Genomic DNA, 25,156 nt, shown 5'->3' with positions numbered 1-25,156 from the left:
ATTTATCCAGCTAGGTTCTTTGTGCAACAATTTCGGAGATTCTCTCCCATTTGGTCTAGGTATATGTTTTTTTTTGTGCCCGAGTCTGCTGATGCGAGAGAGAGAGAGGGAAAGAAAGCAAGTGGGTGTGTGCATGTGTGCGTCTGTACGTGTCTCTGTCTGTGTATGTGTGTATTTGTGTGTGTGTAGGTGAGCGTGTATGTGTGTCCACACTGCTCACCGGTGGCCAGGCAATTTGGCTCTCTCTCGGTAGGTCAATCTGACACAGCTTCCAGGCGCTGTGTCTAGACTAGACATGAACAATATAACAGGTTGCCATGCCGCTGATGCTAATACAATAGTGTATGGCAGCTAGTGCCCTGCCCAGCCCTGCCCTGTCAATCAATTAGTAAACAAGTGTGCCCCCTCCATCTCACCACCTTTATAAAAAGGCAGTGGCTGTGGATCAGACTTTTCCCTGATCTTTTTTTTCTTCCTCAGACTTAAGGACCCGACGCTACTGCTTGTGTGCGGATCACGTTCTCGGCATGTGTTTATTCTCTACTTTACACAGTCTCTGCTCTACTCGTAGAGAACAGGCTACTCAGGCTCGTTTAATAAAGTTATATCAAAGCTGAATCAATGTCTGCAAGATCACATAATGATAGTATTCTACATAACAAAACCGAATATAGTAGCATAGTATAACGTTACTGCAAGACAAAAACACCACGTCATTTCTCTCTCGTGGCCAAACTCAACAACGCGCGCCACTAGGCAAGATACACAGGTAGACTATGCTATAGTTTTAACACCATCTGCTCTAAAATTAGCTCACTTTACAAGATCATTCAAGTCATGAAACTGATTGAGATCAAATGGTTGGTATGCAGATGCTGCATGGACATTTCACCGGTAAAACTTGAAGAATTATCATTCCCGATTGACAGTGAGAAATATGGAGGGAAGGAGACCACAAAAATGTGTGAGTAAATTAGAGGTAAATAAACACCTGGCCAGAACGTGATCTGCACATGTGCAGAAACTTCAGGGCCTTTAGTCCAGGAAAAAAACAGGTCCGGGAAAAGTCTACAACCACTCCCATTTAAAAAAACACAGAGACCTCATAACAAAGGATGTTTGTTCCCCTTCAGTTTTTCCCCTTAGGCTTTCAAAGAGGACACAGCTTCAGAACATGCCCAGACGTTAAATTAACTGAATAAACAATCTCAGATCTCAGTCAAAGCCAGCATAGTGTGTCTATGATTTGGAAACAACGAAAACAAAACTGAGCATGGCCATATCTCATTCATTTTACCAAGTGTGTCATATTTTGGAATCAACAAAAACACACACGCCATGTAAAAGCCCCAATGAAATACTATATTTTTTATATGACATACCCAGTGTGTATGTTTTAGAATCAACAATTAAACAATAGTACATGAGGCTATGTGTTATGACATTTTTATCATGGCTGTGATGTGGTCATATCCACGAGGCGAAGCCGATTGGTGTAGACCACCACAGCCATGATAGAAATGTCATAACACATGGCCTCGACTGTACTATTGCTTTTATACAACGGGTTACCTGCATTAAAAATCAAGATTATTTCCCAAACTATCAATTTTGAAACAAAAACATGATGCTACATTCACTAACACTGGTTGTCAAGTGACATTTTAGGTGTTCTCTAGTCATTAGTTATTTTCCTATTGACTGCCATGTAAAGCAAAACTACCCAAATTCTGGTTGATAGTTCCAGAACATTGGTTTCTAGGGACGCTGTCCATGGTTCTGAAAACAGTGCACATCTGGTCTATGCATAGGAAAATGTTATGTCAGATGGAAACATTGTAGGGGCACTGTCCATGGTTCTGAAAACGGCGCTGAAACATTGTAGCAAAGACAGCAGATCAGAATAGAAACCACAATTACACTTTTTTTCAGATGGTCACAGCATCGACAGCTATTAATTTGTGATACACATTGAAATGCACATTTCCATTCAGTGTGCAATTAGTGAAGTACTTGTCTAGTGCTGGGGACTCAAGCACAGCTGGCCACCATTTCTCAGGAACAACTGCCTTGTTGTCGCACATAGCTGTTAGGATGTTACTCCATCTCCTTCTGTTATCCATGGACGGCTTCCAATAGCTCCTAAGAGAGCTTTCAGCCCTGTGCCCGTTCACATACTCTGGCCTCCAGACCTGCATCAGAGAGCTGCTGGATGGTAGTTGTCCTGATGCAGTGTTTGGTTTACCTACGGGATGTGCCAGCCTCCTAGAGAGAGAGCGAGCAATTAATAATGACAATATGACAATGATTCTATTCATGTTTATTATATTCATATACTGTATAGTAGCCTAGCTATTTTAACAAAATGTTATACCTTGCACAGACGTGGCAGCATTGATGAAAGAGTGTTGAGTCACATTGGCTCTATGGTATACCACATGTTGTTGTCATCGGCGAGCTTTCGTCTGGGGTGTAGAGAAAAGGCTGGGTCATGTTCAGGTAATTTAGTGATTTTTCTAGCGATCGAGCAAATCTTGTTCCCTAGGTTTTCATACATGCAGCCACAACGATTCTCTCGGTCTCTTTCCATTGGATTTTTGTGGTTCTTGGTTTCTTCATTGAAACTCAGTGTTGCCTATCTCGATCCATTTTTGTCCTCTTTTATTACGAATGAGTCTGGCTTCAGTTTGTGATTTCCTTTGTTGCCTCTTCGGCCAAAGGCAACTGCAAGTCAAACCTCACCTTATACAGTAATCCTCTAGGGGTGGCTGGGCTCAAGGCTTTGGACTCGCAGAGGATTTTTAGGTCCTGCTGTGTTATAGCTGGGTGGTGGCTGGTTCTGTCCCTGCCCTCCCTTCTCAGCTTTTTTATGATACTAGCAAAGATATTGTTTGCGTTCAGGAACTCAGTTTCTCTCATCTTGCACCAAGGCCGGTCCAGTGGAGGCTCATTTAATTGGCAGTTTAGGCCTACCTGCAGTCCAGCAATGCTGCTGATTCCATATCAGTTTCCTTTAGCAGTCCTTGCGGTGGCGTAAAAACTCGGGAGAATATTACCCTTCTCCTGTTTTGAAACAGTTGCCAGATCGATGTTTATCCCCTTTTCTGACAGCTATTTCAGAAAGCACTTCACTGACTGACCTTCATGTCTTAAAGTAATGATGGACTGTCGTTTATCTTTGCTTATTTGAGCTGTTCTTGCCGTACTATGGACTTGGTCTTTTACCAAATAGGGCTATCTTCTGTATACCACCCCTACCTTGTCACAACACAACTGATTGACTCAAACGCATTAAAAATGAAAGAAATTCCACAAATTAACTTTTAACAAGGCACACCTGTTAATTAAAATGCGTGCCAGGTGACTACCTCATGATGCTGGTTGAGAGAATGCCAAGAGTGTGCAAAGCTGTCATCAAGACAAAGTGTGGCTACTTTGAAATATCTAAAATCCAAAATATATTTTGATTTAACACTTTTCTGGTTACTACATGATTCCATATATGTTATTTCATAGTTTGGATGTGTTCACTATTATTCTACAATGTAGAAAATAGTAAAAAAATAAAAAATAAACCCTTGCATGAGTAGGTGTGTCCAAACTTGTGATTGGTACTGTAAATACATTTGCAAAGATTTCTAAAAACCTTTTTTTCTTTGTCAATATGAGGTATTGTGTGTAGATGAATGAAATAAAACAATTTCATCCATTTTAGAATATGGCTGTAACGTAACCACGTGGAAAAAGTGAACGTGTCTGAATACTTTCCGAATGCACTGTATGTGTGTTTTTCCATGTGTGTCTGTGTGTCTGCCTGCCCTGCTCCTTCCCCTGCTCCCTGCTTCCTGCTCCTATGTGTTATTAGGCGGTGAGCTCCCCTGTGTATTCCCACACGGCTGTTTACTCGTCTCTATTTGTTATTGTTGAGCATCAGCCACCATCTGCTCTGCTGTTTCTAGTGGGTTTAGAGAGAGAGACTGAGCTAGGCAATGTGTGCATCCCAAATGGCACCCGATGCCTTGTGTAGTGCACTATATAGGGAATAGGGGGCCATTTGGGGGGACACTGTATTTTTCATGGGTAGGGGCATGTGGTGGTAGACAGCTCAGTACTGCATGAGGAGCCTAGGCTGAATTGATTTAATTATTTATGTTCTGTGGTCCAGGCTGAGTACTCTGAGATAGAAGAGAAAGATTACAGGAATGTTACTAGAAAAAAATGGTTGTTTGATTCAATGGTGGACTCGGCGCCGATGGTATGCCAGTTGAAGCTGGTTGCTTAGAAATTGCATGCAGTAAGTCTAAGGTGTATCTATATTATATTTTCTACATCATATTTTTTTGCCAAATTATTAAAAAATCTATCATATTGTTCCCCCTTGGTTTATAAAGACGATAGAGAAAGAGGATGTGTCTCAGTCTGTGTATGTTGGCGTGTGGTCTGTAGCCTATGTTGTCAAGTGTTGTGTATATTGATGCGTGTGTGATGTGTGTTGATCCATGGTGGCCTGTACTCAAGGTCAGTGGAGTAGACCATGAAATACTTTTATTTTTGTATTATTATAATTTTTCTACTTTTTACCTCTTTTTCTCCCCAATTTTGTGATATCCAATTGGTAGTTAGTCTTGTCCCATCACTGCAACTCCCATACGGATGGCCGATGGTCGAGAGCCATGCATCCTCCGAAACACGACTCTGCCAAGCCGCACTGCTTCTTTACAAGTTGCTCGCTTAACCCGGAAGCCAGCCACACCAATGTGTCAGAGGAAACACTGTACAACTGGCGACGTGCCAGCATGCATGCGCCCAGCCCACCACAGGAGACTCTAGAGCGCGAGGAGACAAGGACATCCCGGCTGTCAAACCCTCCCCTAAGCCGGACGACGCTGGGCCAATTGTGCACCGTCTCGTGGGTCTCCCGGTTGAGGCCCAGGTCACACAGCCGTGATCGCACCCGGGTTTGTAGTGACGCTTCAAGCACTACAATGCAGTGCCTTAGACCGCTGCGCCACTAGGGAGGCCGACCCTGAGAGACTTAATGATGTACAGTGCCTTGCAAAAGTAGTCATACCATTTTGTATTTCTTAAAACATTTTGTTGTTACAAAGTGGCATTTAAAAAATGTGTCAACAATCTACCCAAAATACTCTGTCAGAGGAAGATTATTATTTTTTAGATTAATATAAATTAAATATAGTCGTTGCAGAAATTTTCCGCTGCCGGAGTCAATACATGTTAGAAACACTTTTAGCAGCGATTACAGCTTTGAGTCTTCTTGAGTAATTCTTTAAAGGTGCAATATGCAGAAATCATTCTGCCATTTTCTGGTTGCTAAAATTCTCACAGTTTGCCTATTTTAAGTTTGTGCAAAACAAGCAATGCATAGTGTAGAGAGTCATTGTACTATCTAAACCACTGTGTAATATCTTTCCAATAAGCAAAAATATTGTATTTTCAGCTGTTTGAAGCTGGTGTACAAAAGCGAAGTAAAAGATGCAAAAACTTAAGAACAGGAAATATAGAAATAGCGCACATAGAACCGATCTACCGCTTCTTAAATTTGCTGTCAATGAAAATGAGAGGTCTTTAACTCACATTTCTATGTGAATTTGGTCCGGTCGCCCCAAAAAAGCTACATATTGCAGCTTTAAGAACTGTCCTGCAGCTCAGTTCAGAAGGATGACTATCTTTGTGTCTGGGTGGTTTAATACATAATCCACAGCATCATTATTAACTTGACCATGCTTAAAGAGAGATTCCATGTCTGATTTGTTATTGTTACCCATCGATATACCTATCACTGCCCTTTTGAGGTGCTTGAAAATCTCCCTGGTCTTTGTAGTTGAATCTGTGCTTGGTAAAAACAAAGAAAAACACTCCAGGCCACTCTGAAACTACATAGAATGTATGTAGAAGTTATAATGGATCTATATATATATATATATTTTAAACTGCCCTTTTTCTAGCCCTCAAATAGATTTTAACAAACAAATCAGTAAAAAAAATCTTTGCGGCCCTCCGTTGAATTTCTAAATGTGGCTGTCAAGCCCAAAAGTTTGCCCACCCCTGTTATAAGTTTACCAATAGAACAAGGATTGGTTGACATCCATATTTTGTTACACAGAATCTATTTGATGATTTTGGAGAAAACTGATGTGAGTAGTAACGTTAGTCTGATGTCTGAATGATATTGGGTACCAAACATGTACCTGCATATGTAGTCAGGATCCGTCAACAACGAACATGGTCTGCAACTCTAAAGAATATTATTGAATGATTTGTTTCAGAATAGATAAGATTTTCACCTGTTTGTTTGTTTCGACCTTGCCTTGCCAGCCTGCATACTAAAGATTCAAGCATCCCTTGCGCAGCCTTGTTATCATGCCATTTACTTCTTAGTACTACCAGTCTCTCTCTGCGTCCCAACTGTCACCCTATTCCCTTTATAGTGCACTTCTTTTGACCAAGGCCTATACAGCTCTCACATAGAGTTAGAGGACTCACCTTTGTATCTATCCTGTTATGGTGTCTGACAGCATAGTCAGCACCATTGAAGCCTTATCCATTTTGAAGTGGTCAATTTTCTTCTTATTTTGTAGATCGAAAAAAGCATAAAGCAAATATTTGTGATTTACCGCAACCTGCAATGTTGGGGTCCTGAACCAAATCTTATGTCATTGATTTATTGTGGTCATTAGATGGTAGTGATATAACTTAAAGACATTTACAAACCATATTTAACACAAGTTGAAGAAGAGAAGGCTCTGATCATTGGCCCAACCCATAGGAATCCTCACCCAGTTGACTACTTTAAAATGGTGGAAGCCCTCAATGGCATTGTCTATGCTACAATGCATTATATCCATGAGTCCTCTAACTAACTCTATGGGCTCTCGTCAAAAGTAGTACGCTATATAGGGAATAGGTTACCATTTGGGATGCATATGTCTTTTATGTACGTCAATCCATCAGGATCCTCTACATCTTTCACACAACAAACTTTTTCTTTGTTCTATTATTTTCTATTATATTTAGCTGCACTTGTATCTGTGAGGCTTGTTTGCCTTGCTTTAATTCCCCTGGTTGCGTTGTTGTTTGTGTTATCATGCCTTGTGATGATGATGCCTTTGTTTGGAATGATTTGTCAAGACAGCAAATGTGTAGACAGATGGATGAAAAGCATATGCCAAACCACCAAATCTGCAGTTGAATGAGTCATACAAGCCTTATCTAAAGAATCCATACATGAATAATCCATAGATGTACGTAGCTGGAGCTTCTGTCTGCATCCCAAATGGCCCCTTATCCCCTATTTAGTAGACCTTAGAGCTCTGGTCAAAAGTACTGCACTATGGGGTGCCATTTGGGATTCACCTTATAGTTTCTAAATAATGCTACTGAGTAATTGCTGTATTTTCTCTCATTGGGAATCTGTTTTGTAAAAATATATTTTATAACATATATGTGGGTCTTTCTATAAATAATGGGTCCAAAGTGTGACTTTGGGATCAACATTTCAAAATGGTTAATATATGCCAATTGGCCCATAAGTCAACCTACTGTAATAACAACCATATCCTTTAAAATTGCAGGTGTAACATGGAAACCAAAATGCAGGGTTCGTACAGACATTGGCAAGTCAAATTCATGGACTTATAATTACTTGGATGTACATTTTATATTGTATTGCTTTTATAGCCTATAGAACAAAAACTCTCCCCAAAAAGTATGCAAAAAGTGTCAGAAGTATGCATTACCACTTTATGTGGGTACTTTTGGCAATGAACTCGTGCATACCATTTTTATGTCTCTGTGTCCAGTATGAAGGAAGTTACAGGTAGTTTCGTTACAAATAGACTTCCAGTCATTGCGCAAATGCTAGTTAGCACTGGCTCGCGATACGATCTCTAACTTCCTTCATACTGGACACCGAGGCATAAATATTGTATCCACAAGTTCATCTGAATCTTGGGAAGTAGATAAAGGGCCTCGTTGCCAAAATCCCAAAGTATCCCTTTAAGACTAATCCATTTTATAGGCCTCCCCAATGGCACTATGCATTGGCATTCAAATTATTATTACTTTCTATGTAAATAATAGGTTAACGAAAGTGTCTACATCTGTCACAATTAGAAATTATTGGATATTTATATAGGATCAGGAGAGCTTATAAATCGGCTACAATCATTTCAAAGGCTTTTCAAGAATCAAATTTAGGAAATGTCTGATTTTCAAGGTATTCCAGTAGGCCTATTTGATTTTCTGAGTTACTTGTTGTTACATTCTAATGTTGTGCCGACCAAAATAAATTTGCACAGTATTTCAAGTGATTGCTTTAGATAATTGAACAGAAAAAATGAATTGAAAAAACTATCTCTGATCAAATTGGTAGTCCACCCAGTGGGTGTGTTTTCTGGGATTGAATAAAATCTTTTAAGTGCTCACAAGGGAGCCACACCCGCAAACCTCATTTCGCACATGCATAGGGTAAGTCTGAATACCAAATATTGAGAAGTACTTAAATCAAAATGCGTAAAAAAGGCATACATTTACTAAGTCTGAATCATCCCCATTGTGAATATGCCCACTAGGCTACTATGTAATTTGTCATTACTATGTAATTTATTATAAGTATCAAGTTAAGGTGACTCTTCCCGTTAGAAACATTCCATTGTCCAATCGCATACATTATTTTGAATGTATGTGCCCATGAAAGTTGTTTTCACGCCATAACATAAGGAGACATGAAATGGTACGTAGTTAATCCGTTCTACCAAATTTCTATCAACATGTTAAATGTGCAACCAGAGGAAAAAAAACTCTAGACCACCTTTACTCCACACACAGAGACGTGTACAAAGCTCTCCCTCACCCTCCATTTGGCAAATCTGACCATAATTATATCCTCCTGATTCCTGCTTACAAGCAAAAACTAAAGCAGGAAGCATCAATAAAGAAGTGGTCAGATTATGCATATGCTAAACTACACGACTGTTTTGCTAGCACAGACTGGAATATGTTCCGGGATTCTTCCGATGGCATTGAGGTGTACACCACATCAGTCACTGGCTTCATCAATAAGTGCATTGATGACGTCGTCCCCACAGTGACCGTACATACATACCCCCACCAGAAGCCATGGATTACAGGCAACATCCGCACTGAGCTAAAGGGTAGAGCTGCCGCTTTCAAGGAGCGGGACTCTAACCCGGACGCTTATAAGAAATCCCGTTATGCCCTTCGATGAACCATCATACAGGCAAAGTAACAATATAGGACTAAGATTGAATCGTACTACACCGGCTCCTACGCTCGTCGGATGTGGCAGGGCTTGCAAACCATTACCGACTACAAAGGGAAGCACATCCAAGAGCTGCCCAGTGACACAACCCTACCAGACAAGCTAAATTACTTCTATGCTCGCTTCGAGGCTAGCAACACTGAAGCATGCATGAGAGCATCAGCTGTTCTGGACAACTGTGTTATCACGCTGTCCGTAGCCGATGTGAGTAAGACCTTTAAACAGGTCAACATTCACAGGGCCAGATGGATTACCAGGACGTGTACTCCGAGCATGCGCTGACCAACTGGCAAGTGTCTTTACTGACATTTTCAACCCTGTCCCTGACTGAGTCTGTAATACCAACATGTTTCAAGCAGACCACCGAAGTCCCTGTGCCCAAGAACACTAAGGTAACCAGCTTAAATTACTACCGACCCATAGCACTCACGTCTGAAGCCATGAAGTGCTTTGAAAGGCTGGTCATGGCTCACATCAACACCATTATCTTAGAAACCCTAGACCCACTCCGATTTGAATACCGCCCCAATAGATCCACAGATGATGCAATCTCTATTGTACTCCACACTGCCCTTTCCCACCTGGACAAAAGGAACACCTATGTGAGAATACTGAGCACGCCCCCATTCTCATCAATGGGGCTGTCGTAGAGCAGGTTGAGAGCTTCAAGTTCCTTGGTGTCCACATCACCAACAAACTAACATGGTCCAAGCACACCAAGACAGTCGTGAAGAGGGGACGACAAAGCTTATTCCCCCTCAGAAAACTGAACAAATTTGGCATGGGTCCTCAGATCCTCAAAAAGTTCTACTGCTGCACCATCGAGAGCATCCTGGCTGGTTGCATCACTGCCTGGTATGGCAAGTGCTCGGCCTCTGACCGCAAGGCACTACAGAGGAGAGTGCATACGGCCCAGTGCATCACTGGGGCCAAGCTTCCTGCCATCCAGGACCTCTATACCAGGCGGTGTCAGAGGAAGGCCCTAAAAATTGTCAAAGACTCCAGCCACCCTAGTCATAGACTGTTCTCTCTGCTACCACACGGCAAGCGGTACCGGAGCGCCAAGTCTAGGTCCAAAAGCCTTCTTTACAGCTTCTACCCCCAAGCCATAAGACTCTTGAACAGCTAATTAAATGGGTACCCAGACTATTTGCATTGCCCCCACCCCCCCACTTTTACACTGCTGCTACTCTATGCATAGTCACTTTAACTCTACCTACATGTACATATTACCATAATTACCTTGACTAACCTGTGCCCCCCGCACATTGACTCTGTACCGGTACCCCCTGTATATAGCCTCGCTACTGTTATTTTACTGCTGCTCTTTAATTTATTTTTTACTTAACACTTATTTTTCTTAACTGCGTTGTTGGTTAAGGGCTTGTAAGTAAGCATTTCACCTGTTGTATTCAGCACATGTGACAAATACAGTTTGATTTGATTTAAAACGTATTATAACTAACAACACTGACATAAATGCATGGAAAGAAAAGTTATTTTATGTCAAGCGATTTTGGACATGTCTGTCAAGACTCCAACCACGAGAAAGGGTTTTAAATTGTTTTTAAATCAACTCGTGAATTGTATTGAATGTAGCTATGTTCCCCTGTTATATCTTAATGTAATGACATAACAAAAAATGGCAGATTATTATCAATTTATCAACAGCAAATAAGTTGTCCACCGCAGGAAATCCTCAGTGGTACCCTAGTTTATAGAAATACCCATGTGTAGTGCGTACCTCAGTCAGCATCAGACATGACGACAGTGTTTGTGTGTTAGATCTCTTCTGTAATGCTGTCTCTGTCTGTCTTTCTTGAGTGAGATGTGAGGAGGATGTTGTTGCTAGTCTGATTAATGCTGTTGCTTCTCTCTCTCACACCCCCTCCTCCCCTCTCTGTCTTCACCCCCTCCTCCCCTGTCTCGCTCCCTCATTCTCTTCACCCCCTCCTCCCCTGTCTCGCTCCCTCATTCTCTTCACCCCCTCCTCCCCTGTCTCGCTCCCTCATTCTCTTCACCCCCTCCTCCCCTGTCTCGCTCCCTCATTCTCTTCACGCCCTCCTCCCCTGTCTCGCTCCCTCTCTCTCTCCCTCTTCACCCCCTCAGCCTGTTTGCACTGCTGTCCAAGAAGCACAACAAGATTTTGGAGCAGGCTACCCAGTCTGTACGAGGCCTGCGGCGGGCAGACTACGTGAGTACAGTTCCCCTACTTCCCTGGTCCCCTGGACCTCCAGCCACGTCAACTGCAATCAGCCACACACACCTCAGCCTCCTCTGTCTACAGGGAGGGAGCAGGCCTGGGGCTGGGGGGGCCCTGACGCCTGACAACCCCTACAAACCCCCCCCGCAACACACAGGAACAAAGACACAGCAAACCCAGTAAGAGGCAAACCTAGACACCCAGACGCACAGACCCAGAAGTGGCTGGAGGTGTGTCAGTGATTAGGCTCCTCCCACACACAGGCAGAAGGGAAGCACCTTTCACCCCCACTCGCTTTTGTTTGGATGTCTCCTTTATGGCCCTTTTTCATTCCAAAACACACACTCACAAACACACACACATATACCTGATAATACCATTGCTATGTCTAGAGTCGTTGATGCTGAATTAACTTCTGGCCAATGATATCACTTCACCCAAACATTACCCTCCCTCGTCACATTGTGTTTTGAATACATCTTTATCAATTATATCATGTTTGCTATATGTCTGTGTGAATTATATCATGGAAGGTCTCCTCCAAGCTCCAACAATAAGCTGGTCGGGGTCGTGTTCATTAGGGCACACCATAGCAAAACATAGTAAGTCAAATGTTTTGCAACAGAAAACAAAAACAAGACATTTCTTATTGGACCAGTTCAGGTAGTACCGCCCCCTGTTTATGTTTGGTGTCTAATAAATATGACCCTGGTCTCAATGGAAGAAGTTGTGACTAGATTCCATCCAGGTCTCAGGGATCTTTTTCTGTGTTCGTATCTCATGTCCAGTCTAGACCTCAAAGTTTTGTTCTGTTACTAAGTAATGTTGTTAAGAGGTTTTTATTTAGTCGCTAGGAGGAAGGAAATCCTGCAGTTTGAACATAAAGGTGGTTATCATAACATCCAGTCAACATGGTGAGAACTAACCCTTCTCTGTCTGCAGGAGTAGCTTATCAACCTACAATTACTTCATTTGTTTGCGCTTCTCAATCAGTCACTATAAACGTCTTTATAAGTCATAACACATTGGATGCAAACACACAAATACACACACCTTCATATTTGGCACACACATTTAAAAAAAACTTTTTTTTTTAAAGTTGATTTTCCTTGTGAAACAAATACATTGGAAATTACTCACCAAAGCTCCTAATAATAACAACTATTTGTACTGCAATAAATACACATTATGCATATATACAACAAGCAGCTATGAAAATGTGAAGCTGATATGCACACAGCGGTGTTGTTGTCTGTAGAGCCAGGCAGGCTGTGTGAGTCGTGTTGTGGTGTAGTGTGCTGCGTTGCAGGGGGGAGGATGGGAGATGAGGGGAGACTAGGCAGGACAAAGGCAGAGTGACAGGCCCCACTTTGCCTTCAGGCCTCGTGACTGATCTGCCGTGACGCAGAGCCACAAGCTCAGACACGATTTACAGAGGGTAGAGGGGGGAGAAGAGAAAGGCTGACGGGGAGTGAATGGGTGAGATGGGTGAGGAGGGAGCAGGCCTTGGTCTTATGGGAGAGGGTAAAAATGGGTAGGGGAGAGGCTAAGAGGGAAGGCTGAGGAGGGAGCTAGCTGTGGGAGAGGGGAGAAGGGGGATGTAGAGAGGCGGAGGGGATGAAAGGGATGAGGTGGAACGTGGCAGTAATTAAAGTTGACTCCAGAGCGTGCGTGACGGGTGAGAAGGGGCGAAAGCGAGGGTGATGGGGGGGTTGACTTTACTTCTTCCCCTACAATCGCCCCTAGTCCTTCGTTCTTCTCCAGCCACCCCCACCCCCTCATTCACTGCTTTCTCACTCCATCTCACCCTTATTTTCTTTCCCACTCCATTTATCACTCTCAGTCCTCTGTCACTATAATGCTCTGGGACACACCATCTCTCTTTCTCTCCTTCTCTCTCTTTGTTAGTAGTAGATGGTGTTGTGATAGGAGGCCTCGGAGATAGTGGATCTACCTTTGGCCTGTTACTGGTGATAGGAGACTGGCTAGGCCACTGTTCTCCTCTTTCCGTCTCTTGCTTTCCTGCCTCCCAGTCTGCAGCCTTCACCATCCCCTTCTCCCCCCGCCTCCTCTCCTGGGTGACTGGCTGCAGCGACTTTCTCTCCATTACCTCCCTCAAGGTCCAAGGGGTTCACCCCCCCCCCCCCTCCCAAATTGCCAAAGCAAGTGAAATCGATAATTAACAAAAGTGAAATAAACAATAAAAAATATACAGTTAGCATTACACTCACAAAAGTTGCAAATGTCATATGAATTCTTTGTGGGTCTGTGTAATCTGAGAGAAATATGTCTCTCTAATATGGTCATACATTTGGCAGGAGGTTAGGATGTGCAGCTCAGTTTGCAGCTCAATTTCCACCTCATTTTGTGGGCAGTGTGCACATAACCTGTCTTCTCTTTAGAGCCAGGTCTGCCATCGGCGGCCTTACTCAATAGCAAGGCTATGCTCACTGAGTCGCTTATCAATCAAATGTATTTATAAAGCCCTTCTTACATCAGCCGATGTCACAAAGGACTATACAGAAACCCAGCCTAAAACCCCAAACAGCAACCAATGCAGATGTAGAAGCATGGTGGCTAGGAAAAACTCCCTTGAAAGGCAGGAACCTAGGAAGAAACTTAGAGAGGAAGTAGGCTCTGAGGGGTGGCCAGTCCTCTTCTGGCTGTGCCAGGTGGAGATTATAACAGTACATGGCCAAGATGTTCAAACATTCATAGATGACCAGCAGGGTCAAATAATAATAATCACAGTGGTTGTAGAGGGTGCAACAGGTCAGCACCACAGGATGAATGTCAGTTGGCTTTTCATAGCCATTAAACCCCTACAACTCATCCAGAACGCCGCAGCCCGTCTGGTGTTCAACCTTCCCAAGTTCTCTCACGTCACCCCGCTCCTCTGCACACTCCACTGGCTTCCAGTTGAAGCTCGCATCCGCTACAAGACCATGGTGCTTGCCTACTGAGCCGTGAGGGGAACGGCACCTCCGTACCTTCAGGCTCTGATCAGTCCCTACACCCAAACGAGGGCACTGCGCTCATCCACCTCTGGCCTGCTGGCCCCCCTACCTCTGAGGAAGCACAGTTCCCGCTCAGCCCAGTCAAAACTGTTCGCTGCTCTGGCACCCCTATGGTGGAACAAGCTCCCTCACGACGCCAGGACAGTGGAGTCAATCACCACCTTCCGGAGACACCTGAAACCCCACCTCTTTAAGGAATACCTGGCATAGGATAAAGTAATCCTTCTACCCCCCCCCCCCTAAAAGATATAGATGTACTATTGTAAAGTGGTTGTTCCACTGGATATCAAAAGGTGAATGCACCAATTTGTAAGTCGCTCTGGATAAGAGCGTCTGCTAAATGACTTAAATGTAAATGTTAAAGATGTCCTTAATTTTGGGTCAGTCACAGTGGTCAGGTATTTGTATTTTGTATTTTTTTTCACCTTTATTTAACCAGGTAGGCCAGTTGAGAACAAGTTCTCATTTACAACTGCGACCTGGCCAAGACAAAGCAAAGCAGTGCGACAAAAACAACAACAGAGAGTTACACATGGGATAAACAAACGTACAGTCAATAACACAATAGAAAAATGTGTATACAGTGTGCAAAGGAGGTAAGGCAATAAATAGGCCATAGTGGTGAAGTAATTACAATTTAGCAATTAACACTGGAGTGATAGATGTGCAGATGAGGATGTGCAAGAAGAAATAGTGCTGTGCTAAAGAGCAGGAAAAAAACATATGGTGATGAGGTAGGTAGTAGGTTGGATGGGCTATTTACAGATGCGCTGTGTACAGCTACACCGATCGGTAAGCTGCTCTGACAGTCTAGCCAGACACCTATGTATTTATAGTTGTCCACATATTCTAAGTCAGAACCTTCCAGAGTAGTGATGCTAGGTGGGTGCGGGCAGCGCTTGGTTGAAGAGCTTGCATTTAGTTTCACTAGCGTTTAAGAGCAGTTGGAGGCCACGGAAGGAGTGTTGTATGGCATTGAAGCTCGTTTGGAGGTTTGTTAACACAGTGTATACAAAATGGTGTCGTCAAAGAATCACCCGCAGCAAGAGCGACATCATTGATATATACAGAGAAAAGAGTCGGTCCGAGAATTGAACCCTGTGGCACCCCCATAGAGACTGCCAGAGGTCCGGACAACAGGCCCTCCAATTTGACACACTGAACTATATCTGAGAAGTGGTTAGTGAACCAGGTGAGGCAGTCATTAGAGAAACCAAGGCTGTTGAGTTTGCCGATAAGAATACGGTGATTGACAGAGTCGAAAGCCTTGGCCAGGTCGATGAAGATGGCTGCACAGTACTGTTTTTTATCAATGGCGGTTATGATATCGTTTAGGACCTTGAACGTGGCTGAGGTGCACCCGTGACCAGCTCAGAAACCAGATTGCATAGCGGAGAAGGTACGGTGGTATTCGAGAAGGTCGGTGATCTGTTTCTTCACTTGGCTTTCGAAGACTTTAGAAAGGCAGGGCAGAATGGATATTGGTCTGTAAAAGTTTGGGTCTAGAGTGTCACCCCCTTTGAAGAGGGCGATGACCGTGGCCGTTTTCCAATCTTTAGGAATCTCAGACGATACGAAAGAGAGGTTGAACAGACTAGTAATAGGGGTTGCGGCAATGGCGGCGGATAATAATAGGAATAGACGGTCCAGATTGTCTAGCCCAGATGATTTGTAGGGATCCAGATTCTGCTGCTCTTTCAGGACATCAGCTGTCTGGATTTGGGTGAAGGAGAAGCAGGGGGGGCTTGGGCCAGTTGCTGCGGGGGGTGCAGAGCTGTTGGCCGGGGTTGGGGTAGCCAGGTGGAAAGCGTGGCCAGCCATAGAGAAATGCTTATTGAAATTCTTGATTATCGTGGCTTTATCGGTGGTGACAATGTTTCCTAGCCTCAGTGCAGTGGGCAGCTGAGATGAGGTGCTCTTATTCTCCATGGACTTTACAGTGTCCCAAAACTATTTGGAATTAGTGCTGCAGGATGCACATTTTTGTTTGAAAAAGCTAGTCTTTGCTTTTCTAACTGACTGTGTGTATTGGTTCCTGACTTCCCTGAAAAGTTGCATATCGCGGGGACTATTCGAAGCTAGTGCAGTGCGCCACAGGATGTTTTTGTGCTGGTCAAGGGCAGTCAGGTCTGGAGTGAACCAAGGGCTATATTTTTTCTTAGTTCTACATTTTTTGAATGGGGCATGCTTATTTAAGATTATGAGGAAGGCACTTTTGAAGAACAACCAGGCATCCTCTACTGATGGATGAGGTCAATATCCTTCCAGGATACCCGGGCCAGGTCAATTAGAAAGGCCTGCTCGCACTAGTGTTTTAGGGAGCATTTGACAGTGATGAGGGGTGGTCGTTTGACCGCGGTCCCATAATGGACGCAGGCAATGAGGCAGTGATCGCTGAGATCCTGGTTGAAAACAGCAGAGGTGTATTTAGAGGGAAAGTTGGTCAGGATGATATCTATGAGGGTGCCCATGTTTACGGATTTGGGGTTGTACCTGGTAGGTTCCTTGATAATTTGTGTGAGATTGAGGGCATCTAGCTTAGATTGTAGGACGGCCGGGGTGTTAAGCATATCCCAGTTTAGGTCACCTAACAGTACGAATTCTGAGGATAGATGGGGGGGGCGATCAATTCACATATAGTGTCCAGGGCACAGCTGGGAGCTGGGGGGGGGGGGTCTATATCAAGCGGCAACAGTGAGAGACTTATTTCTGGAGAGATGGATTTTTAAAAGCAGTAGCTCAAACTGTTTGGGCACAGACCTGGATAGTAGGACAGAACTCTGCAGACTATCTCTACAGTAGATTGCAACTCTGTCCCCTTTAGCAGTTCTATCTTGACGGAAAATGTTGTAATTGGGGATGGAAATGTCAGAATTTTTGGTGGTCTTCCTAAGCCAGGATTCAGACACGGCTAGGACAACAGGGTTGGCGGAGTGTGCTAAAGCAGTGAATAAAGCAAACTTAGGGAGGAGGCTTCTGATGTTAATATGCATGAACCCAAGGCTTTTCCGGTTACAGAAGTCAACAAATGAGAGAGCCTAGGGACACACAGGGCCTGGGTTAACCTCTACATGCCACTGTACTATCTGTTTTGGTTGGGTCTAATTGTGTTGCTGTCCTGGGGCTCTGTGGGGTCTGTTTGTGTTTATGAACAGAGGCCAAGGACCAGCTTGTTTAGGGGGGCTCTTCTCCAGGTTCATTTTTCTGTAGGTGATGGCTTTATTATGGAAGGTTTGGGAATCGCTTCCTTCGGTCTAATTCTGCTCTGCATGCATTATTTGGTCTTTTACATTGTACATGGAGGATATTTTTTGCAGAATTCTGCATGCAGAGTCTCAATTTGGTGTTTGTCCCATTTAGTAAATTATTGCTTGGTGAGCGGACCCAGACCTCACAACCATAAAGGGCAATGGGTTCTATAACTGATTCAAGTACTTTTAGCCAGATCCTAATTGGTATGTGAAATTTTATGTTCCTTTTGATGGCATAGAAGGCCGTTCTTACCTTTTCTCTCAGACTGTTCACAGCTTTGTGGAAGTTACCTGTGGCGCTGATGTTTAAGCCAAGGTATGTATCGTTTTTTTTTGTGTGCTCTAGGGCAAGGGTGTCTAGATGGATTTTGTGGTCCTGGCAACTGGTCCTTTTTTGGAACACCATTATTTTTGTCTTCCTGAGATTTACTGTCAGGGCCCAGGTCTGACAGAATCTTTGCAGAAGATCTAGGTGCTGCTGTAGGCCCTCCTTAAGCCAGATGCATCAGATCATCAGCAAACAGTAGACATTTGACTTTAGGGATTCTAGTAGGGTGAGGCCGGGTGCTGCAGACTGTTCTAGTGCCCTCGCCAATTCATTGATATATATATACTGCTCAAAAAAATAAAGGGAACACTTAAACAACACATCCTAGATCGGAATGAAAGAAATAATCTTATTAAATACTTTTTTCTTTACATAGTTGAATGTGCTGACAACAAAATCACACAAAAATAATCAATGTATATCCAATTTATCAACCCATGGAGGTCTGGATTTGGAGTCACACTCAAAATTAAAGTGGAAAACCACACTACAGGCTGATCCAACTTTGATGTAATGTCCTTAAAACAAGTCAAAATGAGGCTCAGTAGTGTGTGTGGCCTTCACGTGCCTGTATGACCTCCCTACAACGCCTGGGCATGCTCCTGATGAGGTGGCGGATGGTCTCCTGAGGGATCTCCTCCCAGACCTGGACTAAAGCATCCGCCAACTCCTGGACAGTCTGTGGTGCAACGTGGCGTTGGTGGATGGAGCGAGACATATTGTCCCAGATGTGCTCAATTGGATTCAGGTCTTGGGAACGGGCGGGCCAGTCCATAGCATCAATGCCTTCCTCTTGCAGGAACTGCTGACACACTCCAGCCACATGAGGTCTAGCATTGTCTTGCATTAGGAGGAACCCAGGGCCAACCGCACCATCATATGGTCTCACAAGGGGTCTGAGGATCTCATCTCGGTACCTAATGGCAGTCAGGCTACCTCTGGCGAGCACATGGAGGGCTGTGCAGCCCCCCAAATAAATGCCACCCCACACCATGACTGACCCACCGCCAAACCGGTCATGCTGGAGGATGTTGTAGGCAGCAGAACATTCTCCACGGCGTCTCCAGACTCTGTCACGTCGGTCACGTGCTCAGTGTGAACCTGCTTTCGTCTGTGAAGAGCACAGGGCGCCAGTGGCGAATTTGCCAATCTTGGTGTTCTCTGGCAAATGCCAAACGTCCTGCACGGTGTTGGGCTGTAAGCACAACCCCCACCTGTGGACGTCGGGCCCTCATACCACCCTCATGGAGTCTGTTTCTGACCGTTTGAGCAGACACATGCACATTTGTGGCCTGCTGGAGGTCATTTTGCAGGGCTCTGGCAGTGCTTCTCCTGCTCCTCCTTGCACAAAGGCGGAGGTAGCGGTCCTGCTGCTGGGTTGTTGCCCTCCTACGGCCTCCTCCAAGTCTCCTGATGTACTGGCCTGTCTCCTGGTGGCGCCTCCATGCTCTGGACACTACGCTGACAGACACAGCAAACCTTCTTGCCACAGCTCGCATTGATGTGCCATCCTGGATGCGCTGCACTACCTGAGCCACTTGTGTGGGTTGTAGACTCCGTCTCATGCTACCACTAGAGTGAAAGCACCGCCAGCATTAAAAAGTGACCAAAACATCAGCCAGGAAGCATAGGAACTGAGAAGTGGTCTGTGGTCCCCACCTGCAGAACCACTCCTTTATTGGGGGTGTCTTGCTAATTGCCTATAATTTCCACCTGTTGTCTATTCCATTTGCACAACAGCATGTGAAATTTATTGTCAATCAGTGTTGCTTCTTAAGTGGACAGTTTGATTTCACAGAAGTGTGATTGACTTGGAGTTACATTGTGTTGTTTAAGTGTTCCCTTTATTTTTTTGAGCAGTGTATGTATGTATGTATGTATGTATGTATGTATGTATGTATGTATGTATGTATGTATGTATGTATGTATGTATGTATGTATGTATGTATGTATGTATATATGTATGTATATATATATGTATGTGTGTGTGTGTGTATATGTATATATATATATATATATATATATATATATGTGTATGTATGTATGTATGTATGTGTGTGTGTGTGTGTGTGTGTGTGTGTGTGTGTGTGTGTGTGTGTGTGTGTGTGTGTGTGTGTACGTTGAAGAGGGTGGGGCTTAAGTTGCATCCCTGTCTCACCCCACGAAAAGTGTTTTTTGCCAATTTTAACCGCACACTTGTTGTTTGTGTGCATTCATTTTATAATGTCATATGGTTTTCCCCCAACACCACATCCCATCAATTTGTATTGCAGACTCTCATGCCAAATTGAGTCGAAAGCTTTTTTGAAATCAACAAAGTATGACAAGACTTTGCCTTGGTTTTGGTTTGTTTGTTTGTCAATTAGGGTTTGCAGGGTGAATACATGGTCTGTCGTACGGTAATTTGCTTAACCTCTTGGGGCTAGGTGGGACGCTAGCGTGCCACCCGTGGTGCACTCCATCAACAGCAGGTGCATTTCAAGAGCGGCAAATTTAATCCAAATAAATGTCAAAATTCAAATTTTTCAAAAATACAACTATGTTACACCATTTGAAAGATAAACATCTCCTTAATCTAACCACGTTTTACGATTTCAAAAAGGTTTTACGGCGAAAGCATAAATTTAGAGTATGTTAGGACAGTACATTTACAAGAGTTGTGTGTAATGTTTTGTCAAGTCAAAGACAGGGTCACCAAAACCATAAAACCAGCTAAAATGATGCACTAACCTTTTACAATCTCCATCAGATGACACTCCTAGGACATTATGTTAGACAATGCATGCATTTTTAGTTCTATCAAGTTCATATTTATATACAAAAACAGCGTTTTACTATGGCATTGATGTTGAGGAAATCGTTTCCCTCCAATAACCGGCAGTCAAGTCAGCGTCAGAAATTAAATAATTAAAATTAGAAAACATTGGTAAAATATTATATTGTCATTTAAAGAATTATAGATTTACATCTCTTGAACGCAATCAACTTGCCAGATTTAAAAATAACCTTACTGGGAAATCACACTTTGCAATAATCTGAGCACTGCGCCCAGAAAAATACGGCGTTGCGATACAGACTAGACGTCATGTTGGGGAGATCTAAAATCGAAAATACTATGTAAATAATCCATTACCTTTGATTCTCTTCATCAGATGTCACTTCCAGGTATCACAGGTCCATAACGAATGTAGTTTTGTTCAAAAAAGCTCATCATTTATGTCCAAAAATCTCCGTCTCGTTAGCACATGATGTAAGCCAGCCGGACTTCTCGTCATGAACGAGGGGAAAAAATATATTTCCGTTCGTTCAAACATGTCAAACGTTGTATAGCATAAATCATTAGGGCCTTTTTTAACCAGAACATGAATAATATTCAAGGTGGACGAATGCATACTCTTTTATAACGTATTGGAACGAGGGTACCCAACATGAACTAGCGCGCCAGGTGTCTAATGGGACATCACCGTTCCATGGCTCTTGTTCGGTCAGATCTCCCTCCAGAAGACTCAAAACACTTTGTAAAGGCTGGTGACATCTAGTGGAAGCAATAGGAAGTGCCAAAATATTCCTAAACCCCTGTGTTTTTCAATGGGATAGGTTTAAAGTCAATACAACACATCAGGTATCCACTTCCTGTCAGAAAATGTCTCAGGGTTTTGCCTGCCAAATGAGTTCTGTTATACTCACAGACACCATTCAAACAGTTTTGGAAACTTTAGAGTGTTTTCTATCCATATATAATAAGTATATGCATATTCTAGTTACTGGGTAGGATTAGTAACCAGATTAAATCGGGTACATTTTTTTTATCCAGACGTGCAAATGCTGCCCCCTAGACCCAACAGGTTAAAAGCCAATTTGACATTTGCTCAGTACATTGTTTTCATTGAGGGAATGTACGAGTCTGCTGTTAATGATAATGCAGAGGATTTTCCGAAGGTTGCTGTTGATGCATATCCCACGGTAGTTATTGGGGTCAAATTTGTCTCCACTTTTGTGGATTGGGGTGATCAGTCCTTGGTTCCAAATATTGGGGAAGATGCCAGAGCTAAGGATAATGTTTAAGTATAGCCAATTGGAATTTGTGGTCTGTATATTTTATCATTTCATTGAGGATACCAATGAAATGATAAAATGCCTTAATTTTGCTGGAACCCAGGAAGAGTAGCTGCTTCCTTGGCAACAGCTAATGGGGTCCATAATAAATACAAACACCACATGCCTTTTTGGGTTGGATGGTTTGTATTTTGTCCTGTAGTTCATTCAATGTAATTGGAAAATCCTGTGTGTTCTGGTAGTCTTTAATAGTTGATTCTAAGATTTGTATTTGATCATGTATATGTTTTTGCTGGCTGTTCTTTGTTATAGAGCCAAAAAGATTGGAGAAGTGGTTTACCCATACATCTCCAATTTTTGGATAGATAACTTTGTGTTGTTTGTTTTGTGTTTTCCAATTTTCCCAGAAGTGGTTAGAGTCTATGGACTCTTCAATTACATTGAGTTGATTTCTGACGTGCTGTTCCTTTTTTTTCGTAGTGTATTTCTGTATTGCTTTAGTGATTCACCATAGTGAAGGCGTAGGCTCAGGTTTTCTGGGTCTCTTTTTTTGGTTGGATAGGTTTTTCAATTTCTTTCTTAGGTTTTTGCATTCTTCATCAAACCATTTGTCGTTGATGTTAATTTTCTTTAGTTTTCTGTTTGACATTTTTTAATTTGATAGGGAAGCTCAGAGGTCAAATATACTGTTTAAGTTTTCTACTGCCAAGTTTACACCTTCACTATTATAGTGGAATGTTTTGTCCAGGAAGTTGTCTAAAAGGAATTGAATTTGTTGTTGCCTAATTTCTTTTTGGTACTACTTTCCTTCCATCTATAGCATTACTTAATATTATTCAGTTCCTTTGGCTTTGATGCCTCATGATTGAGTATTGCTCTGTTCAAGTAGACTGTGATTTTGCTGTGATCTGATAGGGGTGTCAGTGGGCTGACTGTGAGCGCTCTGAGAAACTTGGTTGAGGTTAGTGATAAAGTAATCTACAATACTACTGCCAATAGATGAGTTATAGGTGTACCAATCGTAGGGGTCCCCTCAAAGCCTACCATTGACTATGTACATGCCCAGAATGTGACAGAGCTACAGGAGTTTGTTGGTTATGTAGTCGTAGTTGTGACTAGGGGGGTATATGGGGGAGGGAATGCTGTCACCTCCAGGTAGGTATTTGTCCCCCTGTGTGCTGAGTGTGTCAGGTTCTTGTCCAGTTCTGGAATTTAGGTCGCCACAGACTAGTACATGTCCCTGGGCCTGGAAATGATTGATTTCCCCCTCCAGGATGGAGAAGCTGTCTTCATTAAAGTATGGGGATTCTAGTGGGGGGGATATAAGTAGCACACAGGAGGATGTTTTTCTCTGACGAGAATCTTTCCTTTTGGATTTCTATCCAAATGTAACATTTTCCTGTTTTGATTAATTAAATAGCGTGAGTTAGGTCTGCTCTATACCAAATGATCATACTCCCAGAGTCCCTTCCCTGTTTCACACCTGGTAGTTCGGTGGATGGGCCTACCAGCTCTCTGTAGCCTAGAGGTAACCAGCTCTCTCTCTTCCTCCCTCCTTCTCCACAGCTTCCCTCTTTCCTTCCCCATGTGCTTAGAGCGGTGGATGTTCTCATTAGGCTAGACTGCAGCTCAGAGCACTGAGCTCCATATGACACCTAGATATATTCTAATCCATGTGAGCTATATGGACCACTCTGATGAAATCCTTCTCTGCCTTCTGGCCCATATTCATATTCAATCCCACAGTCCCTTTGTGAATGACAGTGGGCTTGGCTGGCCATGAACATGTTATTGTTATCATGGGCTATAGGGACTTTGGTCTATATGACAGCTTTCTGGCCACAGGCAGCAGACCTGATTGAGTCACTGACCAGTTCTGCTAGGGAGGGGTAGAGTATCTAGCCCTGTCCCCATCCCTGTTCCTGTTCAGTAGTATCTGCTCGGTGTCAATGCCAAGTGGGGCGGGACAAAACATATTTAACTAGCCACAATACAGAATACTCTTTCCCTCTCTGTCCCTCTGTAGTCTCCCTCATCGTTCTATCTCTTCTCTCTCCTTCTCTCTTTCCTCTTTGGTCTGTTTAGCAGAAGAGTGGATGTAAAGGCAGTAATATAAAGCAGCTGGCCCTGACAGTATTCTGTTCCCCGCTGCCCGAGGGGAGGATGAATGGGGAGGAGGAACGGGGGAGTAGAGAGAGCGAACAGTGAGAGAGACCGAAGGGGTGTAGAAAAAGAGAGGGGAGTAGGGAGAGAGAGAGTTTGTGACTGACTGGCATCTGGAAACAATGTCATTTGGCATGGCGGCCAGGCTATGGAGAGAGAGCGAGGGAGAGGGAGCTAATGTTTGTTTAATGTAGGATTGTCCTTAAAGCAGGAGGATATTAAAAAGAGAGGATGAGAGACCTCAAACACTGTCAGCTCAGTGGGGGCGTTTCCCTCTAATACCTGTGTGTTCCAAATGGCACCCTGTTCCCTTTCTAGTACACTACTTTTGACCAAAAAGTGGCAAATGTATATTAAAAGGTAGTGCACTTTATAGAGAATAGGGTGCATTTTGGGACTCAACTTTGTCTTTGCATCTCCACACCACCACCAAATCCCCCTCCTCCTGTTCATCAACCCTTGTTCCTTACCTCCCACGCACACAGCATTCTCTCTCTCTTTTGCTCGCTCTCTCCCCCTCGCTCTCTCTCCCCCCCTCGCTCTCTCTCCCCCCTCGCTCTCTCTCCCCCCTCGCTCTCTCCCCCTCGCTCCCTCCCTCGCTCTCCCTTTCCCTCGCTCCCTCTTTCTCTCCCGCTCGCCCTCGCTCTCTCCCGCTCGCCCTCGCTCTCTCTCTCCCCCTCGCTCTCTCCCTCCCCCTCACTCCCTCTCTCCCCCTCGCTCCCTCTCTCCCTTCGCTCGCTCGCTCGCTCTTTCCCCTTCGTTCTCGCTCTCCCACACTTTCTCTCCCCCTCGCTTTCTCTCGCTCTCTCAAGCTCTCAAATTCAAATTCAGATTGCT

General features: G+C 43.7%; 1 protein-coding gene across 3 annotated transcripts in view; it reads left to right on the top strand.

Moving 5' to 3' along the window:
- LOC106561256 (dymeclin) overlaps positions 1–25,156 on the top strand; it is a 166,444-nt gene that overhangs the window by 94,588 nt on the left and 46,700 nt on the right. For all 3 annotated transcript variants that reach the window (XM_014125013.2, XM_014125022.2, XM_045688127.1), the window contains one exon: positions 11,411–11,495. In XM_014125013.2, the coding sequence (XP_013980488.2) occupies positions 11,411–11,495 (85 nt within the window). The remainder of the gene's footprint in view (positions 1–11,410; positions 11,496–25,156) is intronic.

The sequence above is a fragment of the Salmo salar genome, chromosome ssa01, assembly GCF_905237065.1.
Source record: "Salmo salar chromosome ssa01, Ssal_v3.1, whole genome shotgun sequence".
NCBI lineage: Eukaryota > Metazoa > Chordata > Actinopteri > Salmoniformes > Salmonidae > Salmo > Salmo salar.
This window is presented reverse-complemented; position numbering and strand designations above follow the sequence as displayed.